Source organism: Oryx dammah, unplaced genomic scaffold, assembly GCF_014754425.2.
Source record: "Oryx dammah isolate SB20612 unplaced genomic scaffold, SCBI_Odam_1.1 HiC_scaffold_17, whole genome shotgun sequence".
NCBI classification, from domain to species: domain Eukaryota; kingdom Metazoa; phylum Chordata; class Mammalia; order Artiodactyla; family Bovidae; genus Oryx; species Oryx dammah.
This window is the reverse complement of record NW_024070201.1, coordinates 61,421,768-61,449,095: the sequence shown is the minus strand read 5'-3', so window position 1 is coordinate 61,449,095 and position 27,328 is coordinate 61,421,768. Positions and strand designations below refer to the sequence as shown.

Below are 27,328 nucleotides of genomic sequence, written 5' to 3'. Positions count from 1 at the left end.
AACTTCCAAGGAATTGCCAGTTGACAATTTTTTAAATTTAGTTCTTTCCCTCCACCTTAACTTTTCATATTTTGATATTTCAAATGATTCACCAAAATGTAATATTGCACTTATATGATATTTTGATTATAAATAATAGTGATATAAAAATATAAGTATTACGCTAATTTTTTTCTTGGAATAATTTTTTTTAATTACAAAAATAAAATGGCCATGTTATTAGAAGCTTTGAAAAAAACAATCATTCCATCACATGAACAGATAAATTGTTCATTTTACAGTATATCTCCAACCACTTAAAATTTTTTTTTGCATTAGAATAAATGAGGATACCTGTTTGAAAAACAGAAACCTCCAATGACCATTTGCAAGTTAGAGAACTGAAGACTAAACATAATTTTTTGTTTGTTTATGGTTGCACCATGCAGCATGCAGAATCAGTTTTCCTGACCAGGGTTGGAACCCGTGCACCCTCCACTGGGCAACCAGGGAATTCCCTAAAGATAATTTTTTAAGAATCCCTATTATTTAAACTTATGCAGCATTACTTTTAATATAATAGATAAGATGTGAGCAAGTTCAAGAAAACTTGGCGAAATTGTGTGCATATATATAAAGGGCTTTAAATGGAGGCTTTTATTTTTGTTGAAGTATAGCCGCTGTACGATGTTATATAAGTTACAGGTGTACAGTATAGTGATTCACAATTTTTATTAATATACTCCATTCATAATTGTTACAAAATATTGCCTGTATTTCCCCATGTTGTACATATATCCTTGTAGCTTATTTTCTACCTAATAGTTCTTACCTCTGAACCCCCTAGTCCTATATTGCTCCTTCTCTGTTCCTTCTCCTTATTGGTAACCACTAATTTGTTCTCTGTATTTGTGAGTCTGCTTCTTTTTTATTATATTCACTGGCTTATTGTATTTTTTAGGTTCCCCATGTAAGTGATGTAACAGTATTTATCTTTCTCTGTCTTAATACAGTTAGTATAATACCCTTCAGGTCCATCCAAGTTGCTGTAAATAACAAAATTTCATTCTTTTTCATGACTGACTAGTATTCCATTGTGTGTATTTATTAATACCACATCTTCCTTATCCATTCTGTTGATGGATACTTGGTTTGCATCCATATCTTAGGAATTGTGAATAATGCTACTCTGAACATTGGGGTGCATGTGTCTTTTTGAATTAATGATTTTAGTTGTTTGGGATATATACCCAGGAGTGGAATTCCTATTTTGGTTTTGAGAAGCCTCCATACTGTTTTCCACTGTGGTTGTACCAATTTATATTCCCACAATCAGTTTATGAAGTATCCCCTTCCTCCACATCCTCACCAGCCAACATGTGTTATTTGTGTTCTTTATGGTGATATCCATTCTGACAGGTATGAGGTGAAAACTACATAGTTTTGATTTGCATTTCCCTGATGATGCTAACATTGCCAACATCCGCTGGATCATGGAAAAAGCAAGAGAGTTCCAGAAAACCATCTATTTCTGCTTTATTGACTATGCCAAAGCCTTTGACTGTGTGGATCATGATAAACTGTGGAAAATTCTGAAAGAGATGGGAATACCAGACCACCTGACCTGCCTCTTGAGAAATCTGTATGCCGGTCAGGAAGCAACAGTTAGAACTGGACGTGGAACAACAGACTGGTTCCAAATAAGAAAAGGAGTACGTCAAAGCTGTATATTGTCACCCTGCTTATTTAACGTCTATGCAGAGTACATCATGAGAAACGCTGGGCTGGAAGAAACACAAGCTGGAATCAAGATTGCCAGGAGAAATATCAATAACGTCAGATACGCAGATGATACCACCCTTAGGGCAGAAAGTGAAGAGGAACTCAAAAGCCTCTTGATGAAAGTGAAAGTAGAGAGTGAAAAAGTTGGCTTAAAAGCTCAACGTTCAGAAAGCAAAGATCATGGCATCCAGTCCCATCACTTCATGGGAAGTAGATGGGGAAACAGTGGAAACAGTGTCAGACTTTATTTTGGGGGGCTCCAAAATCACTGCGGATGGTGATTGCAGCCATGAAATTAAAAGATGCTTACTCCTTGCAAAGAAAGTTATGACCAACCTAGATAGCATATTCAAAAGCAGAGATATTACTTTGCCGACTAAGGTCCATCTAGTCAAGGCTATGGTTTTTCCAGTAGTCATGTATGGATGTGAGAGTTGGACTGTGAAGAAGGCTGAGCACCAAAGAATTGATGCTTTTGAACTGTGGTGTTGGAGAAGACTCTTGAGAGTCCCTTGGACTGCAAGGAGATCCAACCAGTCCATTCTGAAGGAGATCAGCCCTGGGATTTCTCTGGAAGGAATGATGCTAAAGCTGAAACTCCAGTACTTTGGCCACCTCCTGCGAAGAGTTGACTCATTGGAAAAGACTCTGATGCTGGGAGGGATTGGGGGCAGGAGGAGAAGGGGACGACAGAGGATGAGATGGCTGGATGGCATCACTGACTCTATGGACGTGAGTCTGAGTGAACTCCCGGAGTTGGTGATGGACAGGGAGGCCTGGCGTGCTGTAATTCATGGGGTTGCAAAGAGTCGGACATGACTGAGCGACTGAAATGAACTGAACTGAACTGATGATGCTAAGCATCTTTTCATGTACCTGTTGGCCATTTGCATTTCCTCTTTGGAAAAAATATCTCTTCTGTTTTTCTGTCCTAAATGGAGGCATTTCCTATTGGTTAATGACAGATCTGAGAATTTCTGATATCAAAACAAAACTCAAAGCACTATCAAGAGTTTTTAAAATTTAAACCTAACTTCGTTTATCAGGTAGGTTCCTGTACAAAAGTACATAATTATGCTAAGTATATTTTTAAATATTTAACTTAAAGATAAGATGTTTTCATGTAAATCTAGTAAACAGAAATCTTTCGAAAAAGAAAAATAGACTAGTAGTAGAATGACCAAAGTGATGTTCACATGTTCTTGTACTAGTTTCACCAATAATGGAATTTGAATATGATCATCCACATAACCTTTGCTTTTTCTCAAATGAGGCCAATTGTAATTACAACATTGCTCTTTCTGGTAATTTGGTTTACATAGCTCTGTTCAAAGAAGATGTAATGAAGTTTATATTTCTTTTGGTTTGTAATTTTATTAATTGGTATGATTTATGAGTATCTGGAATGTCTAGATGCTTTCTTTTCAGTCCTAGGAAAATCATTCTTGGTAGGTATTATTATTTTTGTTTAAAAATGAAAACTCTGATGATGGGAGAGATTCAGTGGTTGATAAAGGGTGATCAGATTCTTTTCACTTTACCACACTGCTTCTCCAAAGTAGAGTGGTATTTTTAAAGATTGAATGATGTTTTAAAAATGAGATATCTGCTAATAGTAATGCTACCAGTGTAGGCTCTATGTACAGAGTGGCTGTCAAAGAATACTTGATTGAATTAAGTGAATGACAATCAGTAGCAATGTATTCAAGGCCATAGAGTCTTCCTATATTAATCAGAAGGGTCTTTTTGTACATATGTATTTTGAACTTACACTAATTGAAGTAATAAATAATTGATGAATGAAAGATACAAGATCAATTTATGTAAGAAGAAATTTAGGGATTTTTGTTTACATTTTTACACACATATATAGACAATTTTTACTCAAATGCATAAATGAAATCATATACATGAAATACAGTCTCTTTTTTCTTGTCTCTATTCCTCCCTCCACCCATAGAACTCTATCTACCATAATCATATTAGCTTTTTTTTACAAGAATGGATTAGATTATACATATTTTAACCTTTTTTTATTCAATAAAATCTTGTGGACATTCCCCCAAATTACTTATTATAGCCCTAATTTGTTTTATATGGACATAAAAAGTTCCGTGATGTGGATGCACCATGATTATTAATTTAGACCACTTCTGTTTGGGGGGACATTTATTTTGTTAAAGATTTTGCTGCTGCAAAGTTTGCAGAAAATAACTTTGTTTAAACCCATTTTCGTCTTGGTGTTTTTATTTCTATGGGGTAGGTCCCAGAAGTAAAATTGCTGTGTTAAAAGATGTGTAATTTTTATTTGAGTAGCTTTTCCCAGTGGTTTTCTGTAAAGACCATAACAATATTTCCTACAGCAATGGATGAAGTCACTAATTCTCATTGCTTTGGTAGTGTTAATACCCTCTGAAGCTTTTACCGTTCTGATGGGTATGAAGTGATATTTTACTATTTTAATTTGTATTTCCTATTTTGGAAATTTGTGTGTGGTGCCATATTTAACCATTTACATTTTCTCTTCTGAGAATTGCCTATTCAGATTCTTTGCCAATTTTCCCAATGAGTAGTTTTGGTTTTCCTGGCCAGTTGTAAGAACTGTTTATAATCTGCCATCTACATCTGGAAGTCTAGTGACTTAAATTCATCTTACTTCATTCCCACTCTCAACTTATTTATTTGTACTGAGGCAAGCAGTTGGATGAAAGGAAATCTCAGTTTCTACAGAAGTCTTGAAAGACAGGGCTGGTGGAGCGCCTAAGACAAGGAATAAGAAACTGACTCAGAAACACTTGGCACCCTAAATGTTGACATCAGCCTGGACTCCAGGAAACCAAAAAGGAGCTGAACTGGCAAGCTGAGTCCTTACTCTTGCGTAAAGACTGTTTTTTTGTCAAAAGACTACCATCAGCCAACTTGCTGTCTACACCTGCTACACAGCTGTTGTGGTAGAGAGGGTCAGCTCTGCACTGGGACTGCCAACTCTGAGCTCAGGGGATAGATGGAAAAAAATAACTGCATATCTAAGGATCCAGCAAGAAGAAAGGAACACAAACTGTTGGGACAGGCCCCCAACAAAAAGAGCTTTTGGAGGAGAGAGACAATTACTTGAAAAAAAAAAAAAACAGGAACACAGTGAGATTGAAAGTGCAGTATTTAAAAAACACAAAAAATCTTTGGCACTAAAAACGCTAATTTTTGAACTAACTACAACAATAGGTCAAATGGAGGAAAATGATAACACAGAGACTTAAATTTGTGGCCTGGAGAATCTAGCAGAAGAAATATTTTTAAACCTAAAGCCAAAGGCAAAGGATAAAAATAACAGATTTTGAGGACAGAAGGAGACTAATGTGTGTAATAGGAGTTCCAGAAGGAAAAAAAAGGAATAGATTGAAGAGAGGCAGTAATTTTAAAAGACATCCTTGAGCTGAAATAGGCATGATTCTAGCTTCAAGGGGCATGTTGAGTCCCAAGCAGAATTCGTGGTAATAATAATAAATAATGGGACTTCCTTGGTAGTTCAGTGGCTAAGATCCTGTGTTCCCAATGCAGGGTGGGGGTGGGGGGTGGAGGCTGAGTTCCATTTCTGATCAGGGAACTAGATCCCACATGCAAAACTAAGAGTTATCATGCCGCAACTAAACAGACCTGGCACATGCAAATAAATATTTTTAAAAATAATAAAAATGTCATATCAATTACTAAGTTCCCATTCTAGGCAGTGTTTTAAAGGCTTTACATTTATTAACTTGTTGAATCCTTACAACAGCCCTACAAAATAGGTGCTGTTATCCCCCCTAATTCAGACAAGGGAAAAAAGGTTTAACTATTACAGTCAGAAAGTGAACCCAAGAGATCTGACTCCAGAGCTCTGACTGACTGCCTCAGAGAGCAAAGACTGTTTAAGCAAATCCTGTCACAATTTATGATCTCTGAAGATGAAGGGTGAAATCCAGAGAGAAAGAGAGAGCAAGAAATCAGCAAAAGAAAAAGACCCTGTCACCAGAGTTCTGATCTGTAGTACCTTAAGCTAGAAAGCAGTGGGAAATTTTATACATACTACTGATTGGAAAGGACCACAAGCCAATTTCACTAACCAAATTATTCACGTATCAGGCTGATACAAAGATTTGCTGATGTATCACAATTGAACAACTAACCCCATCTACCATCTAATGAAAATATTCAAAGGGAAATCTAATAGTATTTAACCCTTGTCTTCACACATGTCACTCCTACCTGGAATAAATCCTCCCTTTATCAGTCTAACAACTCATTCTTCTTTTTTAATTAAAGTATAATTGATTTACAGTTTTGTGTTAGTTTCAACTACATAGCAATGTGATTCAGTTGTATGTGTAAGCATATATTTCAGATTATTTTCCATATTAGATTATGAGATGTTGAGTATAGTTCCCTGTGCTATACAGTAAATCCCTGTTGCTTATCTGTTTTATGTATAGTAATTTGTTAATCCCATACTCCTAATTTATTCGTCTTCTCTTCCCTTTCCCCATTGGTAATCGTAAGTTTATTTTCTATGTCTCTGAGTCTATTTCTATTTTGTGTATAGATTCATTTGTATTATTTTTTTAGATGCTACATATAAGTGACATATAATATTCACCTTTTCTGACTTACCTTACTTGGTATAATATTCTCTAGGTCTATCCACGTTGCTGCAAATGGCCATATTGCATTCTTTTTCATGCCTAAGTAATATTCCACATTTTCTTAAGCCAATTATTTGTTGATAGGCACTTGGGTTGCTTTCATATCTTGGCTGTTGTTAATAGTGCTGCTGTGAACATTAGTGTGTATGCATCTTTTCAAATTAGAGTTTCATTTTTTCCAAGTATATGCCCAAGATTATGATTGCTAGATCATATGGTAGCTCTGTTTTTAGTTTTTTAAGGGACCTCCATACTGTTCTGCATAGTGGCTGCACCAATTTGCATTCCCACCAACAGTGTAGGAGGTTTCCCTTTTCTCTGTATGCTCTCCAGCATTTATTATTTGTAGACTTTTTGAGATAGCTATTCTGACCTGACACCTCATTCCTAACATCTTAACTTCTAGACAATCTTTTGCAGTCCCCTAAGCCTGAGTTTTATTCCCTTCTTAAATGCTCCCATAGCACCCTGTAGTTCCCTCACCTTGGCACTTGTTTCCCCTGTAAAATTGTAAGCTCTCTGAGGACATAGACAGACTATGCATGTTTTGTTCACTGTGATATCCCCAGTATAGCAGGTTGACTGAGTGATTAAAATTTGTGTGGTCAAAATTAGCAAATCTTTTTTGCTACCCTACTCAGACTGTTTTAGTAGTAGTTCTTCAGGGAAAGTAAAGTTTTGTCTTTAATAGATCTATTCAAAGCTCTATTCAAATATGTCTTGTTTGTATTTCTTTATTCATCTTGTGACTGTTTTACAAAATTTTTAGTTCACAAAATTTCAACATATTGAATGTATAATATTTTTTACATATAAAATTAATATATGTAAGGCATATTTACAATGCATGTTATCCATGTTGGATTCAGACTTCTATTATTTGTTATTTTTGATAGGCAGAATTAATAGGAAAGTATAGAAATGAATTTACAAGTATAATCAAAACACTCAGATAGTGTTTTAATACTCTAAAAAGAATAGTGTTAATTCTGTTTTTTTTTCTTCTGTTTCTCTGCAGATTAAAGCTAAAAATTATGACAAGGTAGAAAAGGTGAGTCCTCTTAAATACACTTTGAATTTTATGCTGAAGTTTAATTTAGGACTTAACATTTGTGAGACAAATACAGTAAAATGTTAATAATTACTGAATCTAGCTAGTGATTATATGAGCTTCCTAGGTGGCTCAGTGGAAAAGAATCTGCCTGCCAATGCAAGAGATGGAAGAGATGCAAGTTCAGTCCCTGTGTCAGGACGATCCCCTGGAGAAGGAATTGGCAACCCACTCCAGTAATCTTGCTTGGGAAATCCCATGAACAGAGGAGCCTGGCAGGCTACAGTCCATGGAGCTGGACTTGACTTAGCGACATAACAACAAAATGATTATATAGGAGTTCATTGTACTTATGCAACCCATTCGTGTGCTTGAAAATGTTCATAATAAAATTTTGGAAAGGAAAGTAATTATATTCTCCTGACCAAAATTATGAGAATGATTTTGATTATGTAAACAAAATAGACGGAGTTGTTATTTGTCATTTATTTGTAAGAAGTTAAATTCATGAAAGGACTTCCCTGATGGCTCAGATGGTAAAGCGCCTGTCTACAGTGCGGGAGACCTGGGTTTGATCCCTGGGTCGGGAACATCCCCTGGAGAAGGAAATGGCAATCCACTCCAGTACTATTGCCTGGAAAATCCCATGGACAGAGGAGCTGAATTTGTTTCTTTAATGTTTCATTTCAACTGTGTACATGGGAAATCTATTTAACTGTGGATTCTCATATTTTACTGTATTTACAGCTATTTCAGAGATGCCTTATGAAGGTTTTGCACATTGATTTATGGAAGTGTTATCTTTCATATGTCCGAGAAACCAAGGGTAAACTACCAAGTTACAAGTAAGTTAAATCAGGATCTTAAGAATGCAAGTCATGTCCTAATTTATTCATCTCCTCTCGCAACTCTTAACTCCGAGGATGAAGAAATTTAAAGATTTGAAAAATCAGGATTCTCTGAGAAGTTAGTAAAACACGGGGAAAACCACTTTAAAGAAAATCACTGGCGTTAGATTTATTCTGGAGAGTTGAATCATCCAAGTCCCGCTTCTATATTGAAACACTACTTTTGCCGCTCCAGATCACTTTGTTCACAGGCTTGTTGTCAATTTAATAAAAGGCATCTTATTGTCCTGGCACCACTCTTGGCAGGTTACATTTGTAATGCACTTTTTAACTATTCGAAGGCACCTTTGACCATGGTATTGTTGTGTAATTGACCTCCTCAGTAGGACGTACCCTCACCTATCTATCTTTGTTGAATATAAATAATGGACCTTCTCAAATGCTCTTTTTGTATGTAACAAATAGGCAAATTATTTCTCAGAATTCTTTGTTTTCTTTTCTTCCTTATTGTTAGTCTTATATTGAACAAGTTCTTTCTCCCTAAATATTACTTCAGAGCTAATAGATCTTCAGCCATAACTTACCTTCTTAATCAATGAATCAGATATTTCCCCATTTGAATCTTCTACATAAAAGATTAGTCAGTTTGAAGGTTATAAAATTATATAAAACATGGCCCCTATCTTTGATAAGCTTACAAGTAGTAGGTAAAAGAAACAAAGTATATAAATTAATGACATTAACAAGCTAAACACAAAAGAACACTGTATACTTGCAAAGATGTCATTACATTTTGTTTTTATAAAAGATTTAAATGTTCTGATCCTATGAATGGAAGTTATGATTATGTTTTAGTTATAGATACATTTTAATAACAGTTTTTCTAAAAAATATCTTTCACATTTATTTCAGAGAAAAGATGGCTCAAGCATATGACTTTGCACTGGATAAAATTGGAATGGAAATTATGTCTTACCAGGTAGAGTTAAAATTTTCTAATACATACACAATTTGAAACTACTAAGAAAAATACTAACATTTTCTTTTATTTCTTAGATTTGGGTGGATTACATCAACTTCTTAAAAGGCGTGTAAGTATTTACATAGTTTTATTTTCTGTGCGAACACAGATTTAGGTATAATATAATTGATGGCATTTCTCATCCAATACCAGGGAAGCTGTTGGATCTTATGCAGAAAATCAGAGAATAACAGCTGTTCGAAGAGTTTATCAACGAGGTTGTGTTAATCCAATGATCAACATTGAACAACTGTGGAGAGACTATAACAAGTATGAAGAGGTAAATTAGGACAGAGTAGTTTATTATTATGACAAAGTGATTTTAATTTTCATGCGTTGTGGGTTTGTAGCCTTTCTAATATTAGATATCTGGGTATCAGTGCTGCATACGTTTGTTTTCATGTTGATTGTAATGAAAGGACCATTCCTAATGTTTTGAGAATCTCACTTACTGTTATTTTTTAGAGAATACAGTAGGAGAATTATAATTCTTACAAAACTATTTTTATTCAGTGCTAAACTATGTCCACACAGTCGTACACATACATGTTGCCACTGACTCTTATGAAAGAGTTCCTTTTTAGTTACTTTTCTAGTCGTAGTGATGAGTTGCAATGCACCTCTTTCACCTAGTTACAGTGATGTGATTATTGCCTTGCAATTGCGAGATGTGGGACTGTGGTCCAACATCTTTGTTTCATAAGCAAGTGATTTATTAGTATTTTATTTATTTGTTTTTGGCTGTGCTGTGTCTTTGTTACTGCACAGGCTTTTCTCTAGTTGCAGCGAGCAGAGGCTACACTCAGGCTTCTCACTGCAGTGACTTCTCTTGTGGCAGAGCGCAGGCTCAAGGGCGGGTGGGCTCAGAAGTTGCAGCTCCCCAGCTCTGGAGCACAGCGTTAATAGTTGTAGCGCAGGGGTTTAATTGCTTTGAGGAATGTGGGATCTTCCCGGATCAGGAATCGAACCAGCGTCTCCATTGTGAGGCAGGTTCTTCACTACTGAGCCACCTAGGAAGCCCCCAAAGAACTTTTAAATTCAGTGTGGCTTTTACTTATGAATACTTATGTTGGGATTAAAACTGAGAAAATGTCAAGATATTAGACTCCTTACATTTTTAACATAAATAGTATTATACTATATTTCCCAAAATAAGAAAAAACTCAGTGAGAAAAGGGGCATTATTTCATATTTTTGTAAATCTCTCTGGTATCTGGCTTAGTAGAGGACAGATTTTCATATCTGCTTCTACATTTTATCTGGTATCATATTGAATGTCATATAACTTCTGAAAAACTCCACTGTATATTTGTGAGAGGGGCAAATCATGTCTCAGTGATATATGAAAATTGTTTTGATCTTACGGACCCTCTGAAAGGGTCTTGGGGAACAGGAATCTTTGGACTACTCTTTGAGAACTACTAGGCATGAATGAAATTGTGCAGACCTAGTTAGAAAAAGGCTTTTAGAACTAAGCCATGGCTATTCACCCAGCTGAATCTGTACATTACATCATTCTTTATTAGTAAAATTTTATGTGAAATAATTGACCCTTTCCAAATCACTCCCTATCTTTGAAGCTTACTGCCATCTCATAATATATAGGCAGGTCCTCCTTGTTTCTTAAGCATATAAAGTGATCAAACCTTTATTTTACTAACCAAAAAACCTCTCAAAATAAATAATTGAAAGTTATCTAGCAAATGAATAAACTGTATTATCCTAATATTAACATATAGTTAATTTTAAAATAATGTACATTTTCTTTTTTTTCTCTTAGGGTATCAATATTCATTTAGCTAAAAAAATGATTGAAGATCGGAGTAGAGATTACATGAATGCTAGGCGGGTAGCAAAGGTATGGAATTCCATCAAGCTGCTTACTATAATGTTTGTTATGAGTATGTTATTTACACAGGGACTTTTCCCATCTGGTATTACTCAATATGTTTAATCATTGGCAATCTTAACTAATAACAGTTAATTACATTGTCTGAACAGATGATGTATTTGATATTTAAAGTGAAATACCTCTTTACAGACTTGTGAAAGGATAAAATAGAATAAATCAAGTTTGGAAGAAATTATTTTTTAAAATAGAGAAACAGGTTGTAGAGACAAAGTTCTACATAGAATTAATCAAGTAGTTGTTATCCATCCCTCCTATCTGCTCATACATATCTGAATACTGTACTACTGTCTGGTCTAATGACATCGCTCTCAGGGACAGAGTTTTGTCTTGTGTACATTCCTTTCTGCTCAGTGAAACTGTTAGAAGTTAGGGAAAATAGCCTAATACTATGAACTATTGAAGTTTTAAAAGAAAGTTTCTCCAGAGATGGCAATAATGATGCCACCAGATCATTAGTCATGTTGATCCGTCAACCTCTCTGTCTTGAGAATGACTTTCTGTATCACCTACAGAGAGGGCCCAGGGCTGTTCTCTTCACCTCGTCCTGGGAACCTGTTCTTGGGTAATTAATCTTTTATCTTTCTCCCTGCTCTTAAATAGTTTTTAGGTTATATTAACAAAGTAGTAACTAAGATCATGGCATCTGGTCCCATCACTTCATGGGAAATAGATGGGGAAACAGTGGGAACAGTGTCAGACTTTATTTTGGGGGGCTCCAAAATCACTGCAGATGGTGATTGCAGCCATGATACTAAAAGACGCTTACTCCTTGGAAGGAAAGTTATGACCAACCTAGATAGCATATTCAAAAGCAGAGACATTACTTTGCCAACAAAGGTCCATCTAGTCAAGGCTATGGTTTTTCCAGTGGTCACATATGGATGTGAAAGTCGGACTGTGAAGAAAGCTGAGCGCCGAAGAATTGATGCTTTTGAACTGTGGTGTTGGAGAAGACTCTTGAGAGTCCCTTGGACTGCAGGGAGATCCAACCAGTCCATTCTAAAGATCAGTCCTGGATGTTCTTTGGAAGGACTGATGCTGAAGCTGAAACTCCAATACTTTGGCCACCTCATGTGAAGAGTTGACTCACTGGAAAAGACTGATGCTGGGAGGGATTGGGAGCAGGAGGAGAAGGGGACGACAGAGGATGAGATGGCTTGATGGCATCACCGACTCGATGCACATGAGTTTGGGTGAACTCCAGGAGTTGGTAATGGACAGGGAGACCTGGCATGCTGCAATTCATGGGGTCACAAAGTCGGCCACGACTGAGCGACTGAACTGAACTGAACTGAACAAAGTAGTATTGCGGGGGGGGAGGCATTTTGAACAAAATATTCCAAACTGATCAACTCCATTCCATATATGAGTTGTTCTTCAGCTTACCACAGAATTCTAAATGCTTATTGTCTAGGAATATGAGACAGTAATGAAAGGTTTGGACCGCAATGCTCCCTCAGTGCCTCCTCAAAATACTCCTCAAGAAGCTCAGCAGGTGGATATGTGGAAGAAGTACATACAGTGGGAAAAGAGCAACCCTCTTCGTACAGAAGATCAGACCCTGATAACTAAAAGAGGTAACAAGATTAGATCTCCTGAGACTCCAATTATATGTATGTTAGGCCACTTGGTATTATCCTATAGGTTACCAAGGCTGGTTTTTTTATCCCCAGGCTTTTTTCCTCTTATGTTTCTCAGACTCAGTAATTTCTATAGATGTCTCCATGTTCACTGGCCTTTATTTTATCATATACAGTATGCTGGTGAGCCCATCTGGTAAATTCTTCATTTCAAATATTCTACTTTCCAGTTCATAAATTTCCATTCTAGGAATTTTTATATGTATTACAGTTTTCCTTTTTCTGTTGAGATTCCATGGCCATTACCATCTTTCTCTTTTTATCCTTGAATATATTTAAAATAGTTATAAAACCTTTGTCTGCTAATTCCAACATCTGTGCCATTGAGGAGTTGATTTCTTTTCCTCTTGACTATAGGTCACATTTTTTTTTGTCAGAAGTCTGGACATTTAAAAAAAAATTTCTGGACATTGTACAGCTGTATAAATGATACATAGTAAAGACTACATTCTATTATCTTCCTCTGGAGAATGTTGGGTTTTATTTTAGCAGGGAGTTAAATTACTGGCAGATCTTCTTGACTTTGTGGAGGCTTGGCTTTACAGTGTTAGGATGAGCCTATGTTAGTGGCCTTTATCTCACGGTAAATCTCTTAGTCCTGGGATATAGTCTTTACTCTTAAGACAATGGAAAGTTCAAGGTGTTTACTCAGAATCCCTTAACCTGATGGGAGTCAGAATCCAAACATGGTCTCCATTACAGTGAGTGGGCAGCTGATGAGATATCACTCCAGCTCTTTCAGCTCTTCTTTCTGCTCGAGCTCTTTGTATTTTTTCCTGTGGATGTCTATTTTAGAGTCAGTTAAAATTTTGAGCGCATTTATGTCCAGATTTTCAGCCTCCACCTTCTGTGGTTCTCTTTTGGGGGATTTTCCCCCTGAATTTCCGGTTGCTCTTCTAACCCAAAACTCCATGTCACTTACCTCAAGCTGGTAAAACTTCAGCATTTGACTTGAGTTCTAGCTATCCCAGAACTACACACACAGGGCTGTGTATTTGAGGGGAATAGCATATTAAATACATGTCTACAATTTTTTTAAATTCCAGTTTTTAGAGCTCAGGCCTCTCTGGTTTCTTTTTCTTTTGGTCATTCTCTGGTGCCTTCAAATTGTTGCCTTTTGTATTGTTCAGTTGATGATTTTTTTTTTCCCCACAAGAGTTAGTCTTATACAGACTACTCTGCCACTGCTAGCACTGGACTTTGGAACTTTAAAATGACTCCTTAATCTTACCTTGTTCTCTTAGCCGAGCAAGTACTATTTCCTTTGCCTGCACCATTTTTGTATCTACTCCTGTCCTTCTTGCCTCTACTTACACTTACACTCTCATCTGACCAGATTCTATCCCTTCTTCAGGTTTCACTTAGATGTCAGTTCCTTAGTGAAGCCTTTCTTGAGTCTCTAAACTATGTGAAGTCCTGCTGCTGTAAGTTAAGAGTACACTATACTTTCTCATCATGCTTATTTTCACAATTGTTTTCTTAATATCAATCTTCCCAAAATATTGCAGACTTCTTGAATATAGGAAGTCTTAGTCACTGGTATATTCACAGTGTCTTTCACATTCCTTAGCATATAGTTTGGAGAAGGCAATGGCACCCCACTCCAGTACTCTTGCCTGGAAAATCCCATGGATGGAGGAGCCTGGTAGGCTGCAGTCCATGGGGTCGCTGAGGGTCGGACGTGGCTGAGCGACTTAACTTTCACTTTTCACTTTCATGCTTTGGAGAAGGAAATGGCAGCCCACTCCAGTGTTCTTGCCTGGAGAATCCCAGGGACAGGGGAGCCTGGCAGGCTGCTGTCTATGGGGTCGTGCAGAGTCAGACATGACTGAAGTGACTTAGCAGCAGCAGCACCATATAGTTGGTACTCAATAAATATTAATTTAATAAATGATAAATGAATGGGTTTGGGTGGATGATAATAATCACTAAAGTTTTTTATTTCTAATTATCATTCATTATCGAGGGCCCTGTCTTAGCCTAAAAATTTAGTTGTGATACTTATATGGATAGTTTTATAAATAATGTTTATTCTAATTAAATGTTGCAAATGTCTTCTCTTAGTTATGTTTGCTTATGAACAGTGCCTGCTGGTGCTGGGCCATCACCCTGATATTTGGTATGAAGCTGCCCAATATCTTGAGCAATCAAGTAAACTGTTAGCAGAGAAGGGGGTGAGTATTCATTTTTTTCACCCTTTTTGGTCTTTTCATGATTTCGATATAGCAATAATTTATTAAAAGTATAACACTGAATTTTGGTAATAATGTGTAAGAATTGAAAACTTTAGTGACCCTCTTATGTGATTAGACTACTTTAGAACTAAAACATGGTGGCTCTTCTTTAATGTATTAAAGTGATGAATCATTTAGAGTACTTACATAATTCTTTTTTATGTTGAAATAATGGAAGAAGTCTTAGGAATTTTTTAAGAATCCAGAAATGCATGTATATGTCCATAGGTAATACATATGATGAGTCTGTGTTTTATTCTCTTTCAGCTACATTAAACTTACGGTAAGTGAGCTTTCTTTTTTCTCTCCTAGGATATGAATAATGCCAAATTATTTAGTGATGAAGCTGCTAATATATATGAAAGAGCCATAAGCACTTTATTAAAGAAGAATATGCTTCTTTATTTTGCATATGCAGATTATGAAGAGGTAAGTTAAAATATTTAGAACTTTCTTATAATTGGATTTTTTAATTGCAGCACTGAATTTTTTTCCTAGCTGCTGCTTCGCCAGGCATATTTGCTTTTTGAAGACAGAGATAATGTAAAATGAACAGTTATTAGTCCTTTGCTCATTATATATTTATGCTCAAAGCAGGTGCCTTTGTGGGATGCAGCCTCTGGATTCCTCAGAGCTCAAATCCTGCTTGTTTATGAGTATATATTTATATCCACTTCTTCTCTACCATCTTAGAGTCGCATGAAGTATGAGAAAGTTCACAGTATATATAACAGACTTCTGGCAATTGAGGATATTGATCCCACCTTGGTAAGTAACTTTATAAATCTCTTTCCCACCTTTGCAGTCTGCTTTTATAAAAAAGTTTTTTAATCTATATAAAGTAAAATTTACTGTTTTTGTTGAATTGTTAGTTCTGTAAATCTTGACTAATAACAGTCATGGGACAACCATCACAATTAAAATAGGAAACACTTAAATCACCCCACAGAAATTCCCTCATGTGACCCCCTTATAGTCAACCCTTCCCTGTCTCCCAGTCCCTGACAATTACTGAGGTATTGCTCTATTTTTTTTTTTTTTTTTTAAGTACAGAAGTATGAAACAGCTACAGTGGGGCTTTTTCTAACACCTTCCTCGTGAGCATAGTTTGAATGCTATGTAATTGTTGCTTAATAAATATTTCTTTTTAAGTAAATAGAGGCAAGAGAAACCAACATTCTAGGAAGCAGTTGGACAGGAACTCACTTTATCCCGAAGTCTACTCTGTAATAGTGGTTTTCAAAGCCACTATTTTTGCAAAAGTGCAGTGGAACTCTTTCAGTAGGAGAAGAAGTGGACAGGCCAATGCATGGGGCTCTAGACCCTCTGCCTCAAGTCAACTCCAGATCTATTCCTTTTTTGTTTGTTTACCTTAGGGTTCCACTGGTTGCATTTAGTCATCTTTTTAAAATTCGTTTAGCAGCCTGCATCTGTGCTATGCACTGTGCTAGATTCCAGCAGTATAATGACAAATAAGTTAAATTTCATTCCTCAAGTAACTCAGAGTTCATTCATCTGGGCAGCAAGGTTTGGCATCATCAAAACTGGGCCAATCAGGAGCCTACTCAATAGTCACCCTGTGTGTAGTCCAGAGACCTTTGTTCATCGAATAAATATTGCATACTCATTATGTGTTAAGTACTCTGTTAGTGCAAAGTATAAAATGATTCAGTTTATCAATGAAGTTACATTATATGTTCTTTAGAAAATAGAGTAGTGGGTTTTTAAAGCAATAAATCAAGGAATTTTAGTATTTTCTAGTATTTTCACTTTTATTCCTTCTTAAGGTTTAATTAGCATGTTTGGAATTAGATGATTGTAATGATTAAAAAACCTTGGGAATACACTAAAAATCACAGAATTATACATTTAAAGGGTGAATTTTGTGCTATGTGAATTATATCTCAATTTTAAAAAATTTATTTGCACGCATCTTTAATATCAGAAAAAATAGTGCAATATCTATAAAGTTATTGACACTTTTCAATTTCTCAGGTATTCAAATTGCTTTCTTATACAGCAAAACATGTTAGTGTAGAAGTATGGTGAGCGTGTATTAGATGCTACAGGCATCACATTCTATCTAACCTATAGAAAACAAATACTTTTTTTACATAGGTATATATCCAATATATGAAATTTGCAAGAAGAGCTGAAGGGATCAAATCTGGAAGAATGATATTTAAAAAAGCAAGAGAAGATACCAGAACCCGCCACCATGTCTATGTTACTGCAGCACTCATGGAATATTACTGTAGTAAGGTAAGTCCTGTAATAAAATATAAAGATAGAATAATTTCCTTTATCTGAGATAAATTAATTAAAAGAAAGGCAATCCTAGTTTCTGTCATTAAACTTTAATTCTTCTGTATCATAAAGGAGACCTAAGTGTATCTGTGTAAAATTACATGGAGCATCATTCATATCCCCTCTGCCTGCTAATTTATACCTTATTAAACTCCATGTTTCTGAGTCTAAATCCCCTGAATGGTATTTAGTGCTGCAGTTTTTACATGATTTTAATATCCATTGTAATTCTTAATGTACTTAGTCATATTTAAATGTAGTGTTAATATTCTTTGAGTATCTTATCTGATGGAAATCAGTACTTTGCTTTCTTTACTTCTAGGACAAATCTGTTGCCTTTAAGATTTTTGAGCTGGGGCTAAAGAAATATGGAGACATTCCAGAATATGTCTTGGCCTATATTGACTATCTTTCTCACCTCAATGGTAAGTAGAATCTAGATCTGTATTGGTTAATATTAAACCATCAATGTCATTCTTTGATATTATGTTCCTGGAATTTTTCCCTCTGCAGAATGGTCTTTAATTCTGCAGCACAGTCCCAACAGTAGTAGGAATAAAGCCACAAATCTCAAGCCACGAAAACTCAAAGATGCCCAAATAGTAGAGTAAAATCCTTTGAGGCTACTGGGGAAGAGATTTCAAAAAGAAACATTATGTTTATGAGCATCTTTATTTTTTTATTTTGTTGTAATAATAATAATGGCAATCCTTTATTGGGTTCCTACCTTACACCAGGCAGAAGGCTAGAGAATTCGTATATGTATGTATATATCTCATTTAGTCAACTTAACCCCACTACAATCCAGGATATGTAATTTCTTGACTAAAAATGTTCTGGTATAAAAACTGATTTAAGAAATATAAAAAATTATGTGTCATGTAAATAATTAGATGTAAACTTAGATATCACAGGTGTATATTAATGATTTTAATGATATTTTAGAAAAAATAACATTCTGTCTGCCTAAATAGTAGAAAAGAATAAAACTTAAAACATGACTTTATATTTCAACTTAGTGATTCTACTCTCTGGAAGAGGACTTAACTCCAGAAAGTGAGTCAGTGGAGCATTTAATTAAAAAGAAATTTCTTGTATGAAGTGAATGTTCCTCACCAGTTTTATATTATTTTGCTTCATTTTTTAGAATAGTTACTAGTATGTATAATATTTTTTACTGTAAAATTGAGGATGGAATCTGATGTCAGCTTTGTTGTTGCTGTTTAGTCACCTTGTCGTGTCTGACTCTCTTGTGAGTCCATGGACTGTAGCCTGCCAGGCTCCTCCGTTCATGGAATTCTCCAGGCAAGAATACTGGAGTGGGTTGCCATTTCCTTCTCCAGGAAATCTTCCCAACCCAGGGATTGAACCCACATCTCCTGCATTGCAGGTGGATTCTTTATTGCTGAGCCACCAGGGAAGCCCAATGTCCACCACCCCATCCACCTATTCAGTACCTTTTGTTTAGTATGGTCTGGCTTCTAGTTATAGGTCCATTACTCAGTTAACAATGAGCCAAATCAATTCACTTCATCTTTTTGAACCTCAGGCTTCCTCATATATAAATACTAGTTGTAATAATACTTAGACCCCTCTGCGTAAGATTTTTGTGAGGATTCAATGAGATAATGCTTTGTTGAATTATAGAAGTAAATTTTTTAAAAATATTTAAAATTTTCTTTAATATCCTAGAGGACAATAATACTCGAGTTTTGTTTGAACGAGTTTTAACATCTGGAAGTCTTCCTCCTGAGAAATCTGGGTAAGCCATTGTGAAAACTTACTGGTCAGGTTCTAATGGCAGCTTTAATACTTGAACTGTAGTCAATGGTATGAATGTTTGCTTGTTGTGAGTCTAAGTTTCAGTAGAAATTTCCCTTCTGTTTTGAAGTTTCATTTACAAATGGCTGCCTGCAATATTTTCATACCTGTTTAAGATTTGTTAAAAAAAATTTTTTTGCATACTGACTAGGATTATTTTGAGAGATGCCTTAACAATTTGTTATTAAATATTTTAATATATCGTTCTCTATATCCCTACAAATTGATACGGACAAATTAGGGCAGAGTTCTGAAATTTTTGTTATCTCTTTTTCAAGAGCAAAGACTCTTACAAAATGAAAGTTTGTTTGACAGGTTACATCGCTGACTCATGGTCTTGACTCTGTCAGTTATACCAGAGGAACAACATGGTACAGTGGCACAGTGAGAGTAGTAAGGCTTTGGAGTCTTGGGTTCAAATTCCAGCTCAGTCAGCTATACCTTGGGCAGGTTTCCTAACTTTCCCAATTCTTACTTTCTTGTTGAGTAGCAATAATGTCTACCAGTATAGAAGTTTTGTGATAGTCCCCTACCTAGCATAAAATAGGAAGTCACTATATTACTTTAGTACAGAGGTGCTTACTGACATTTTAAGTAGAGTCTCAGAGAATTAATTTTGGCTGTTAGAACAGTGGTGAGGCACTAATTTGTCCCCAGTGATCCCTATTAATGGGAAAAAATAGAGAACAATCATGTTAGATTTTGAAATATATTTTTATTCATACATTGTACAAAGAATGTATTCTACAATTTAATTCATGCCACTACAAAATGGTGAAGTCATATCATTCAGGAGTAATTGGAACTCTAGGTTCCTTTTCAACTCTTCCCCACCTAGAGTTAGTTTACTGTCTCTAGGATAAATGTCTCATTGACCACAAATTATAGGAAGTAGGCTAAATAAGAAAAAACTAAAAAAACAAAAAACAAAAACACCTTAAATATGAAAGTATTTAGGGTGAAAGGTTATGATGACGATAATTCACTTTCAGATACTTAAGTGAAAACATGGGGAAGCAAATGTGGCAAAATATTAATGGAGACTGAATCTAGGTAACAGAGTAGGCGTTCACTATACACTCTGTCTTGAAGCTTAGAAATCTTTATAGTAAAAAAAATAGATTCTTATAATTTAAAAAAGGGGAAGGAAGGGAACTGGAAGGTTTTTGTAAGTCCCAAACCCAGGATAGTGAAATATTGATTATATTTATTTTCTTACAGAGAAATCTGGGCCCGATTTCTAGCTTTTGAAAGTAATATTGGTGATCTAGCTAGTATACTCAAAGTGGAGAAAAGACGGTTTACAGCATTCAAAGAAGAGTATGAAGGCAAAGAAACAGCTTTACTGGTAGACAGATACAAGTTCATGGATTTATATCCTTGCTCTGCAAGTGAACTAAAAGCACTTGGGTATAAGGTATGTACTTGGGCTCATGACGTGTGTGATGTCTTTACTTTCCCAATGTTTTAGAATAGTTCATGGACAAACTTGAAAGTAAATTCTGAAATTGAAACTAGTCTAGTTTTAGAATAGATTTGCAAAATACAAAAAGTTCAGGGATTTTCCTTGGGTTTATGAAATATTATCAATAGTAATGAACAAAATGAGAATTAAAATGAGATTTAACAAACTTTCATTCTTTCCTTGAAATTGTCAGTGCCTTATTTCTTACATTTTGTGGGCAGGTGGAAAATCTGAATGTCACTTAGGTTAGTTTTTCTCTAACAGTTCTTAAAACTGAGGAGTGTGTTTTGATAGGAGATCTTAAACCAAATGTAATTCCTGCTATATATGTTGTAGATATAATGAAAAAACTTTATAGCTTGGTAAATCCATAAATTTCTTTGAAGTGTTTGTAGCTTGAAACAGGGCTCCTTCAGTGGAGGCCTTTAGGAAATTATTTCATCGGCCAAAAATTTTGTTCCATTTCTGGAACAAAACTGGAACAAACTTTTTCGTCAACTCAACAGCTTATCTAGGAATGGAACTCCTCTATTTGGACTTCTGCACCATTAAGAAGAAAGATCTGGGACCTGAACTTATTCAGGCCAAAAGGAAAGATTAATAGCCTAGAAATAGCCCTTGGTGAGAAAACGATTGCTCTATCATTGCTTGATTTTTCTGTGTCGGGTGAACAAAGACCAGATGAAAATCCAAGGGGAAGCTATATCCACACGAGTCCTGGATTGACTGGTCTCCTTAGGCCAGCCAGCTAGGATGTTCCTCACCACCATTCTTCATTTCCTCACTGCCCTCTTGTAGCCTGAGTCTCACTGGTCTTGTGTCTGAACCAGATTAAAACAAACTTCAGACCTTTTCATTGATGGAAGCTCCAGTTGTGTGCCAGCCCCATATTCCTGTTCTGAACTAGGGTTACTGCTCAGGGATGAGGGGATTCTGCTCCTGGTTTAACGAATTCTTAATGAAAAGCCAAAGGCATTTTTAAGACTGTTTTGTGGAATCTTTAGACTGTTTCAACTTTGCCAAGTTGAAAATAGAAATTAAGGAAGTTAATGAAAATATCTTCATGAATTTTCCATGTTGTATTTCTGTTTATATTCTGTGTATTTGGGAAGGATCATTATGCTTTTGTGTGTGGCACATAAGTGAGAGTGGGAAAGAGAGGAAAAAAAAGCAATTCTCAGTGGGTGTCCTCATTTAGATTTGCCACCAACTGCATAACAGCAAGTTTTGAGAACATGAAATTCTCTTATATCCCTTGATGCTGGCAAAAGAGGCTCTCTGAGTTCCTCTCGGCCCTGGCAGGCGTTGCTGGGACACTGAGAAGAAGACAGAATGGGTGAGGTCAGAGAGGCCCGTGCTTTCAGCTCCTCTGTCTGCCTCCTAGCCATATAACCTTGGAGATAGCAGAACCTCTTTGAGCGTTAGTCCCTTCTGTAAAATGGAGGTGATCCTATCTACCTCCTCAAAGAGTGAATGAACGGCAAAAATTGACAAACAGTGGTTACTCAACAAACATTCCTTCTCCCCTCTAACAGTGTGTTGGGAATAATTTTTCATTTCATTAGCAAAATCTTATGAACTAACGTAAGTGATAAGCTTTGTTAGGTTTCATGAAAGAGCACCCTACTTAATCAGCTTCTTCACTTAGAGAACCTGATGGATGATGTTCAGTTTTAGTGGAAAGGAGGTATCAGAAAATATCTAAAACTGCAGATTTTCTTCCAAATTACCCCACCTCTACCTGCTATCTATCACCTATCAGGTATATATATCTACCCGGTATGTATTACCTACAAAAGGATCCTACAAATGTCCCACCTGGTGACACTGAGTCTAATGACTCTTTACACTTGTCAATCTTCACTGTCATGGAAGTTCTCACTTTTCTTTCTCCATTCTCGCTGTGGTTTTAACCGAGTTATTTAGTGTATCCTCAGGAGTGTAGAATTGCACAGTTCTACTCTGTAAGTCCCTTTTTCAGGTTTAGGATTCTTCTGTTCTGCATTTTCAGGATGTCTCCCGTGCTAAGCTAGCAGCTATAATTCCAGACCCAGTTGTAGCTCCTTCTATAGTGCCTGTTCTGAAAGATGAAGTGGATAGAAAACCAGAATACCCTAAACCAGACACTCAGCAGATGATTCCATTTCAGCCACGACATTTAGCACGTAAGCCATGACTTTAGATCCAGTACTGAGACCTCAGTTTGTTTGTTGGTTTAATCCAGAGGTGTGTGGGGGTTGGAGGGGGCAAATTAATGTGACCTTTCCATTATAGGTTAATAATTAGACTCAGGGTCAATAATGACAAGTGATTTGGCTATAATCTTTGAATCAAGATGGGTTTAAAATGTCTTAAACAAAAAACCTCACTGATCCAGATTGCAGTAATGCATTTGGCAGTGATACGTAAGAGTTTTCTGAAATACCGCTACATACAGGTTACCTGCACAGCTGGAAACTTACTTTGGTGATATTTGGTATTGTTTATACTAATATGTAGTAGTCTCTGAATTCTATTTGAACAAGGCCCTTACAATGAAATATGTTACTGTATAACTGACTTTAAATGGGCTTGCTGAAAAAATGACTTGTGAGGCTTAGACATGATCTTTGACAAAAACTGACTAACTCAGGTTCTGGGTCATCTTATGCAAAGTCACTTGTTTACTTTTCTGCCCCTCAGTGGCCATGAGGTTGAGACTGCTTTCACTGTCTCACCCACTTGAGTTTGGTCAAACATATAAAACACTAAAAACGTTTTAAGATGTCCAGAACAAAGACTCTTTGTACATAGTAATTTATGTACAAATTACTTATGTTAGTTATTACATGTATAGAAATTTCTTCCGTCCCATTCCTATATTCCTTTCTCTTACAGCTCCAGGCTTACACCCTGTCCCTGGTGGAGTGTTCCCAGTGCCACCTGCAGCAGTTGTTTTAATGAAACTTCTCCCTCCTCCTATTTGTTTCCAGGTTTGTTCACCATTTTCATTACAGATATTTGCTCTATGGGTAAATACAGTAATTAAGTACTTTTTCTCTTTTATCATGGGAAATACAAAGTGGGGCTATTTTAACTCATCAGATTATTGGGGATTAAGTTTTCTTTGTGTCAAAATAGGGTCCTTTTGTACAAGTGGATGAACTAATGGAAATTTTCCGAAGATGCAAGATACCAAATAGTAAGTGATGAGGCTCCATTTTTAGAGTGGAATTCACATTATTGTCTCCAAGACAGGAGAGATCGCCACTGAAGTTTCCAAAACCAGCTAGCCACCTTGCGGCAGTACAGTGACACCTCGCAGGGGTCCAAACCCTCTTTGGTACAGAGAGGCCAGTTCATGTTCTAATTCTACTAAGAAAAATATCATAAAAAGCTTTTCTATTCATGTGAACATGCACTATCAAATTTTGCTTATGAAAACTTTATTAATTTTAACCTTAGTTTTTTGTCTTTATTTAGTATCAGTGGTACTATCTCAGAATTTGCTAATAGGAGGCTACAAAATGATAAAGTATCCAAAGTAGTACATATGTATTCCTTCACAGCATACTTTTTTTTTTTTTTAAATTGGGCTATAGTTACTTTACAATGTTGTGTTAGTTTCTGCTGTATAAACAAGTGAATGACACAGTAGCATACTTGTAAACACCCTCCAATAGTCCTTTTGTTTTGCTTCAATAGCAGTTGAAGAAGCTGTGAGGATCATTACTGGAGGAGCCCCAGAGCTAGCCGTAGAAGGCAACGGCCCAGTGGAAAGTAATGCAGTGCTCACGAAGGCTGTCAAAAGGCCCAATGAGGATTCAGATGAAGATGAGGAAAAGGGAGCTGTGGTTCCCCCTGTTCATGACATTTACAGAGCAAGGCAGCAGAAGCGAATTCGGTGAAGCAGGTGTAGCACCTGCCTCGGAAGAAAACTCTTATCCTTTTGCCTCTAAGTCATATGTTTAAAGAGACAATGCTTTGTTACAAGGTTCTTGGAAACAAAGTTGTATTGTCATTGGTGCCTCTATCATATGGTTCTCGAGAACAACCAACCAATCTACGTGAATTTTAGGATTTGGAACAGACCTATGCTCTAAGAAGTGGCAGAACCACATTTTGTTCCTGCTTCAAGGGTGTCTTGTATGTACCACTTGAAGACTTGTGGGTTTTCAACAGTTTTATTTTAAAAACTGGATGGCTTATGATTGTAAAGCATTTTATCACATTTTCTGAAAACAGCTGTTTTTGGTTTGCTTATGTAGAGTCCTGCCTTATTGTTCGTTTTATTTATGGCAGAATGTACGGAATCAGTTTTGTAGTTTAACATTTTAAAACAATCCTTTAAAAAATAAAAGGATCTCAAAAAAAGTCATGTCTCCTGGTGCTGCTTTCCTTCACATTTGAAATAGCAGCTTATGTTATTTAGCCAATACAGTTTAAAAAGAAATGTCAACAATACAAGAAAAGTCACCTTGTATTTACCATATATACAACTATTGTCCTTTCCTGGTCTTTTTTGCTACTGTTTGGAAACATGAAGGATCCATTTTTAAGAGGTAAATTAAACATTTTAGAAATCCTCAAATATGAATGCATTTTCCCCAAATTAAATCTGAGGGAGTCTGAGATATTTTATCTTTCGTCTCTCTTAAAAGTGACATAGTGTGGGTGTTCCTTGAATCACTCACTCACTGTCTTGCTCTCACATGTATTTCAGTGTTCAAGAACATTTTTTTTCAAACGCTAAACAAAGATAGCATTAAAGAAAAACTATTGGCTGGCTGCACTGGCCCTCTGCGATGGTCCAGTGTGTGGAGTGTGTTTCGCTCTGAATAAATCCACTTCTTAACCTATCAAAAAAATAAATAAAACTGTGGCCAAGTAACCAAAAACTGATTACAGCGAGCAAAAATTTATCCTTAAAAAGTAAGTCCGAAGAATTGTTTTGCTCTTTGTTAGGAGCATTACCTCCTCTAGGCTCATTTTTAGACAACTAGACCAAAAACAAGTTGAGCCCTGAGGCTTGTGATTCAGAATAAATGCTAAAAATAAGGATCCCTCCCCCCACCAAAAAAAAAGAGGAAAAGTAGTAAGGCTATAAAGGGACAATCTTACATATTGGGTACACAATTTAGAATTTGAATTCAAGTGTGATTAAATTTCAGCTTCAACTATTTCTACAAATGAAGAAAAGTTATATCAGTTTCTCATATAAATTATATGTAGCAAGGTTATACTTACCTAAGTTGATCAAAAGTGTGTCTCCAGTATTTTACCAGTAAAGCTGAGTAAAATTTCCTTTAAAAAGTCAGCTCTACCTCAGATTTTGTTAAGTATCATTTTTAAGCTGTGTGGGTTTTCTTTTTAATATCATGGTTATCAACAATACAATCTGAAAGGCACAAGCAGTACCATATAGCAGAGTTTAAAATAGAGAGATACGGAATCTTTCCTGGAGTGCAGTGTATTAAAGACGACAAACTGATTTCAAATACCTGTAATGGTCTGTAAGAGTGTTTCCATATGAGCAAACAAAGCCATATGATTATGCAAGGAAAATGAGCCTTTTTTTTTTTTTTTTTTTTAAGCATTGTAACAAGAAAACACACATACATACCCCTACCTACCTTGGTGAAAAGTGCTACTAAGGACTGTTGCTGCTGCTAAGTCGTGTCAGTCGTGTCCGACTCTGTGCGACCCCATAGACGACAGCCCAGCAGGCTCCTCTGTCCCTGGGATTCTCCAGGCAAGAACACTGGAATGGGTTGCCATTGCCTTCTCTGGGGACTAAGGACTGTTAAGGCCATTTATATGTATTATAATTGCTCCTACTGCATTTATTTCTAAGATTTTTTTCCCCTAGAAATGATATGACATTTAAACTTCAAATAAATTATTTATTAAGAAGAAAACTTTTTCTGAATATTCTATATATATATGTATGTGTATATATATATATATATATAGAACTTAATGTTCTGTCTATATATATACACTTTTGGTTTTTAGTATGATTCTGTGTGAATGTTTGATAATTCCTTCATCTAACATCAAGTAGCATGATGTTAGAAATCGGAACTCACTTTTGGAACTCTATGTGCAGGCTCCTGTGGTATATATAGCCAATCCTACATGTCTAAGGACTCATATATCCATATTGCTGGAAGCAGAGAAATTACCAAAAGATATTCATATCTTTCCTCTTCATAAAAACAATGATAGCATCTCTTCACAATTCTAGAACTGGATAAAATTTAAGGACCATACATCCTTCCTAAACAAAAATCAGTCAAACTCTGGCTTTTAGCACTAAATTTCAAACAAGCAGTTTTATCTATGTAGCCACATAAAGTAAAAGGTTATAGCTAAAGTAAATATAAACGTGATCAAATTGTACTACTGGAAAAGAACGAAAATATAAAACCACTTTTGTCAGCATGCTGACCTTGGGGGATAATTATGAATTTGGTAATTTTATAATCGTCTACTGGCATATACTTAATATGTAAAAGTAAGAGTTGATGTGCGTGATAGTAAAATTAAAATCACCATGTTCATCAATTTTGGTTTTTACATTTCAATTCCCAAAGCAAACTTCATTAAA

At 36.0% G+C, this 27,328-nt stretch overlaps 1 protein-coding gene across 1 annotated transcript in view; it reads left to right on the top strand.

The window, feature by feature from the left end:
- The window catches only part of CSTF3 (cleavage stimulation factor subunit 3), a 67,848-nt gene extending 42,756 nt beyond the window's left edge, over positions 1-25,092 (top strand). The window contains exons 4-21 of the mRNA XM_040258967.1: positions 7,459-7,491; positions 8,239-8,336; positions 9,252-9,318; positions 9,396-9,430; positions 9,514-9,640; positions 11,141-11,218; positions 12,687-12,849; positions 14,977-15,086; positions 15,459-15,575; positions 15,840-15,914; positions 17,265-17,408; positions 17,776-17,878; positions 19,146-19,215; positions 20,496-20,691; positions 22,751-22,904; positions 23,617-23,711; positions 23,860-23,920; positions 24,424-25,092. Of these exons, the coding sequence (XP_040114901.1) occupies positions 7,459-7,491; positions 8,239-8,336; positions 9,252-9,318; positions 9,396-9,430; positions 9,514-9,640; positions 11,141-11,218; positions 12,687-12,849; positions 14,977-15,086; positions 15,459-15,575; positions 15,840-15,914; positions 17,265-17,408; positions 17,776-17,878; positions 19,146-19,215; positions 20,496-20,691; positions 22,751-22,904; positions 23,617-23,711; positions 23,860-23,920; positions 24,424-24,626 (1,929 nt within the window). The 3' untranslated portion in view covers positions 24,627-25,092. The remainder of the gene's footprint in view (positions 1-7,458; positions 7,492-8,238; positions 8,337-9,251; positions 9,319-9,395; positions 9,431-9,513; positions 9,641-11,140; positions 11,219-12,686; positions 12,850-14,976; positions 15,087-15,458; positions 15,576-15,839; positions 15,915-17,264; positions 17,409-17,775; positions 17,879-19,145; positions 19,216-20,495; positions 20,692-22,750; positions 22,905-23,616; positions 23,712-23,859; positions 23,921-24,423) is intronic.
- The last annotated feature ends 2,236 nt before the right edge of the window (positions 25,093-27,328 follow it).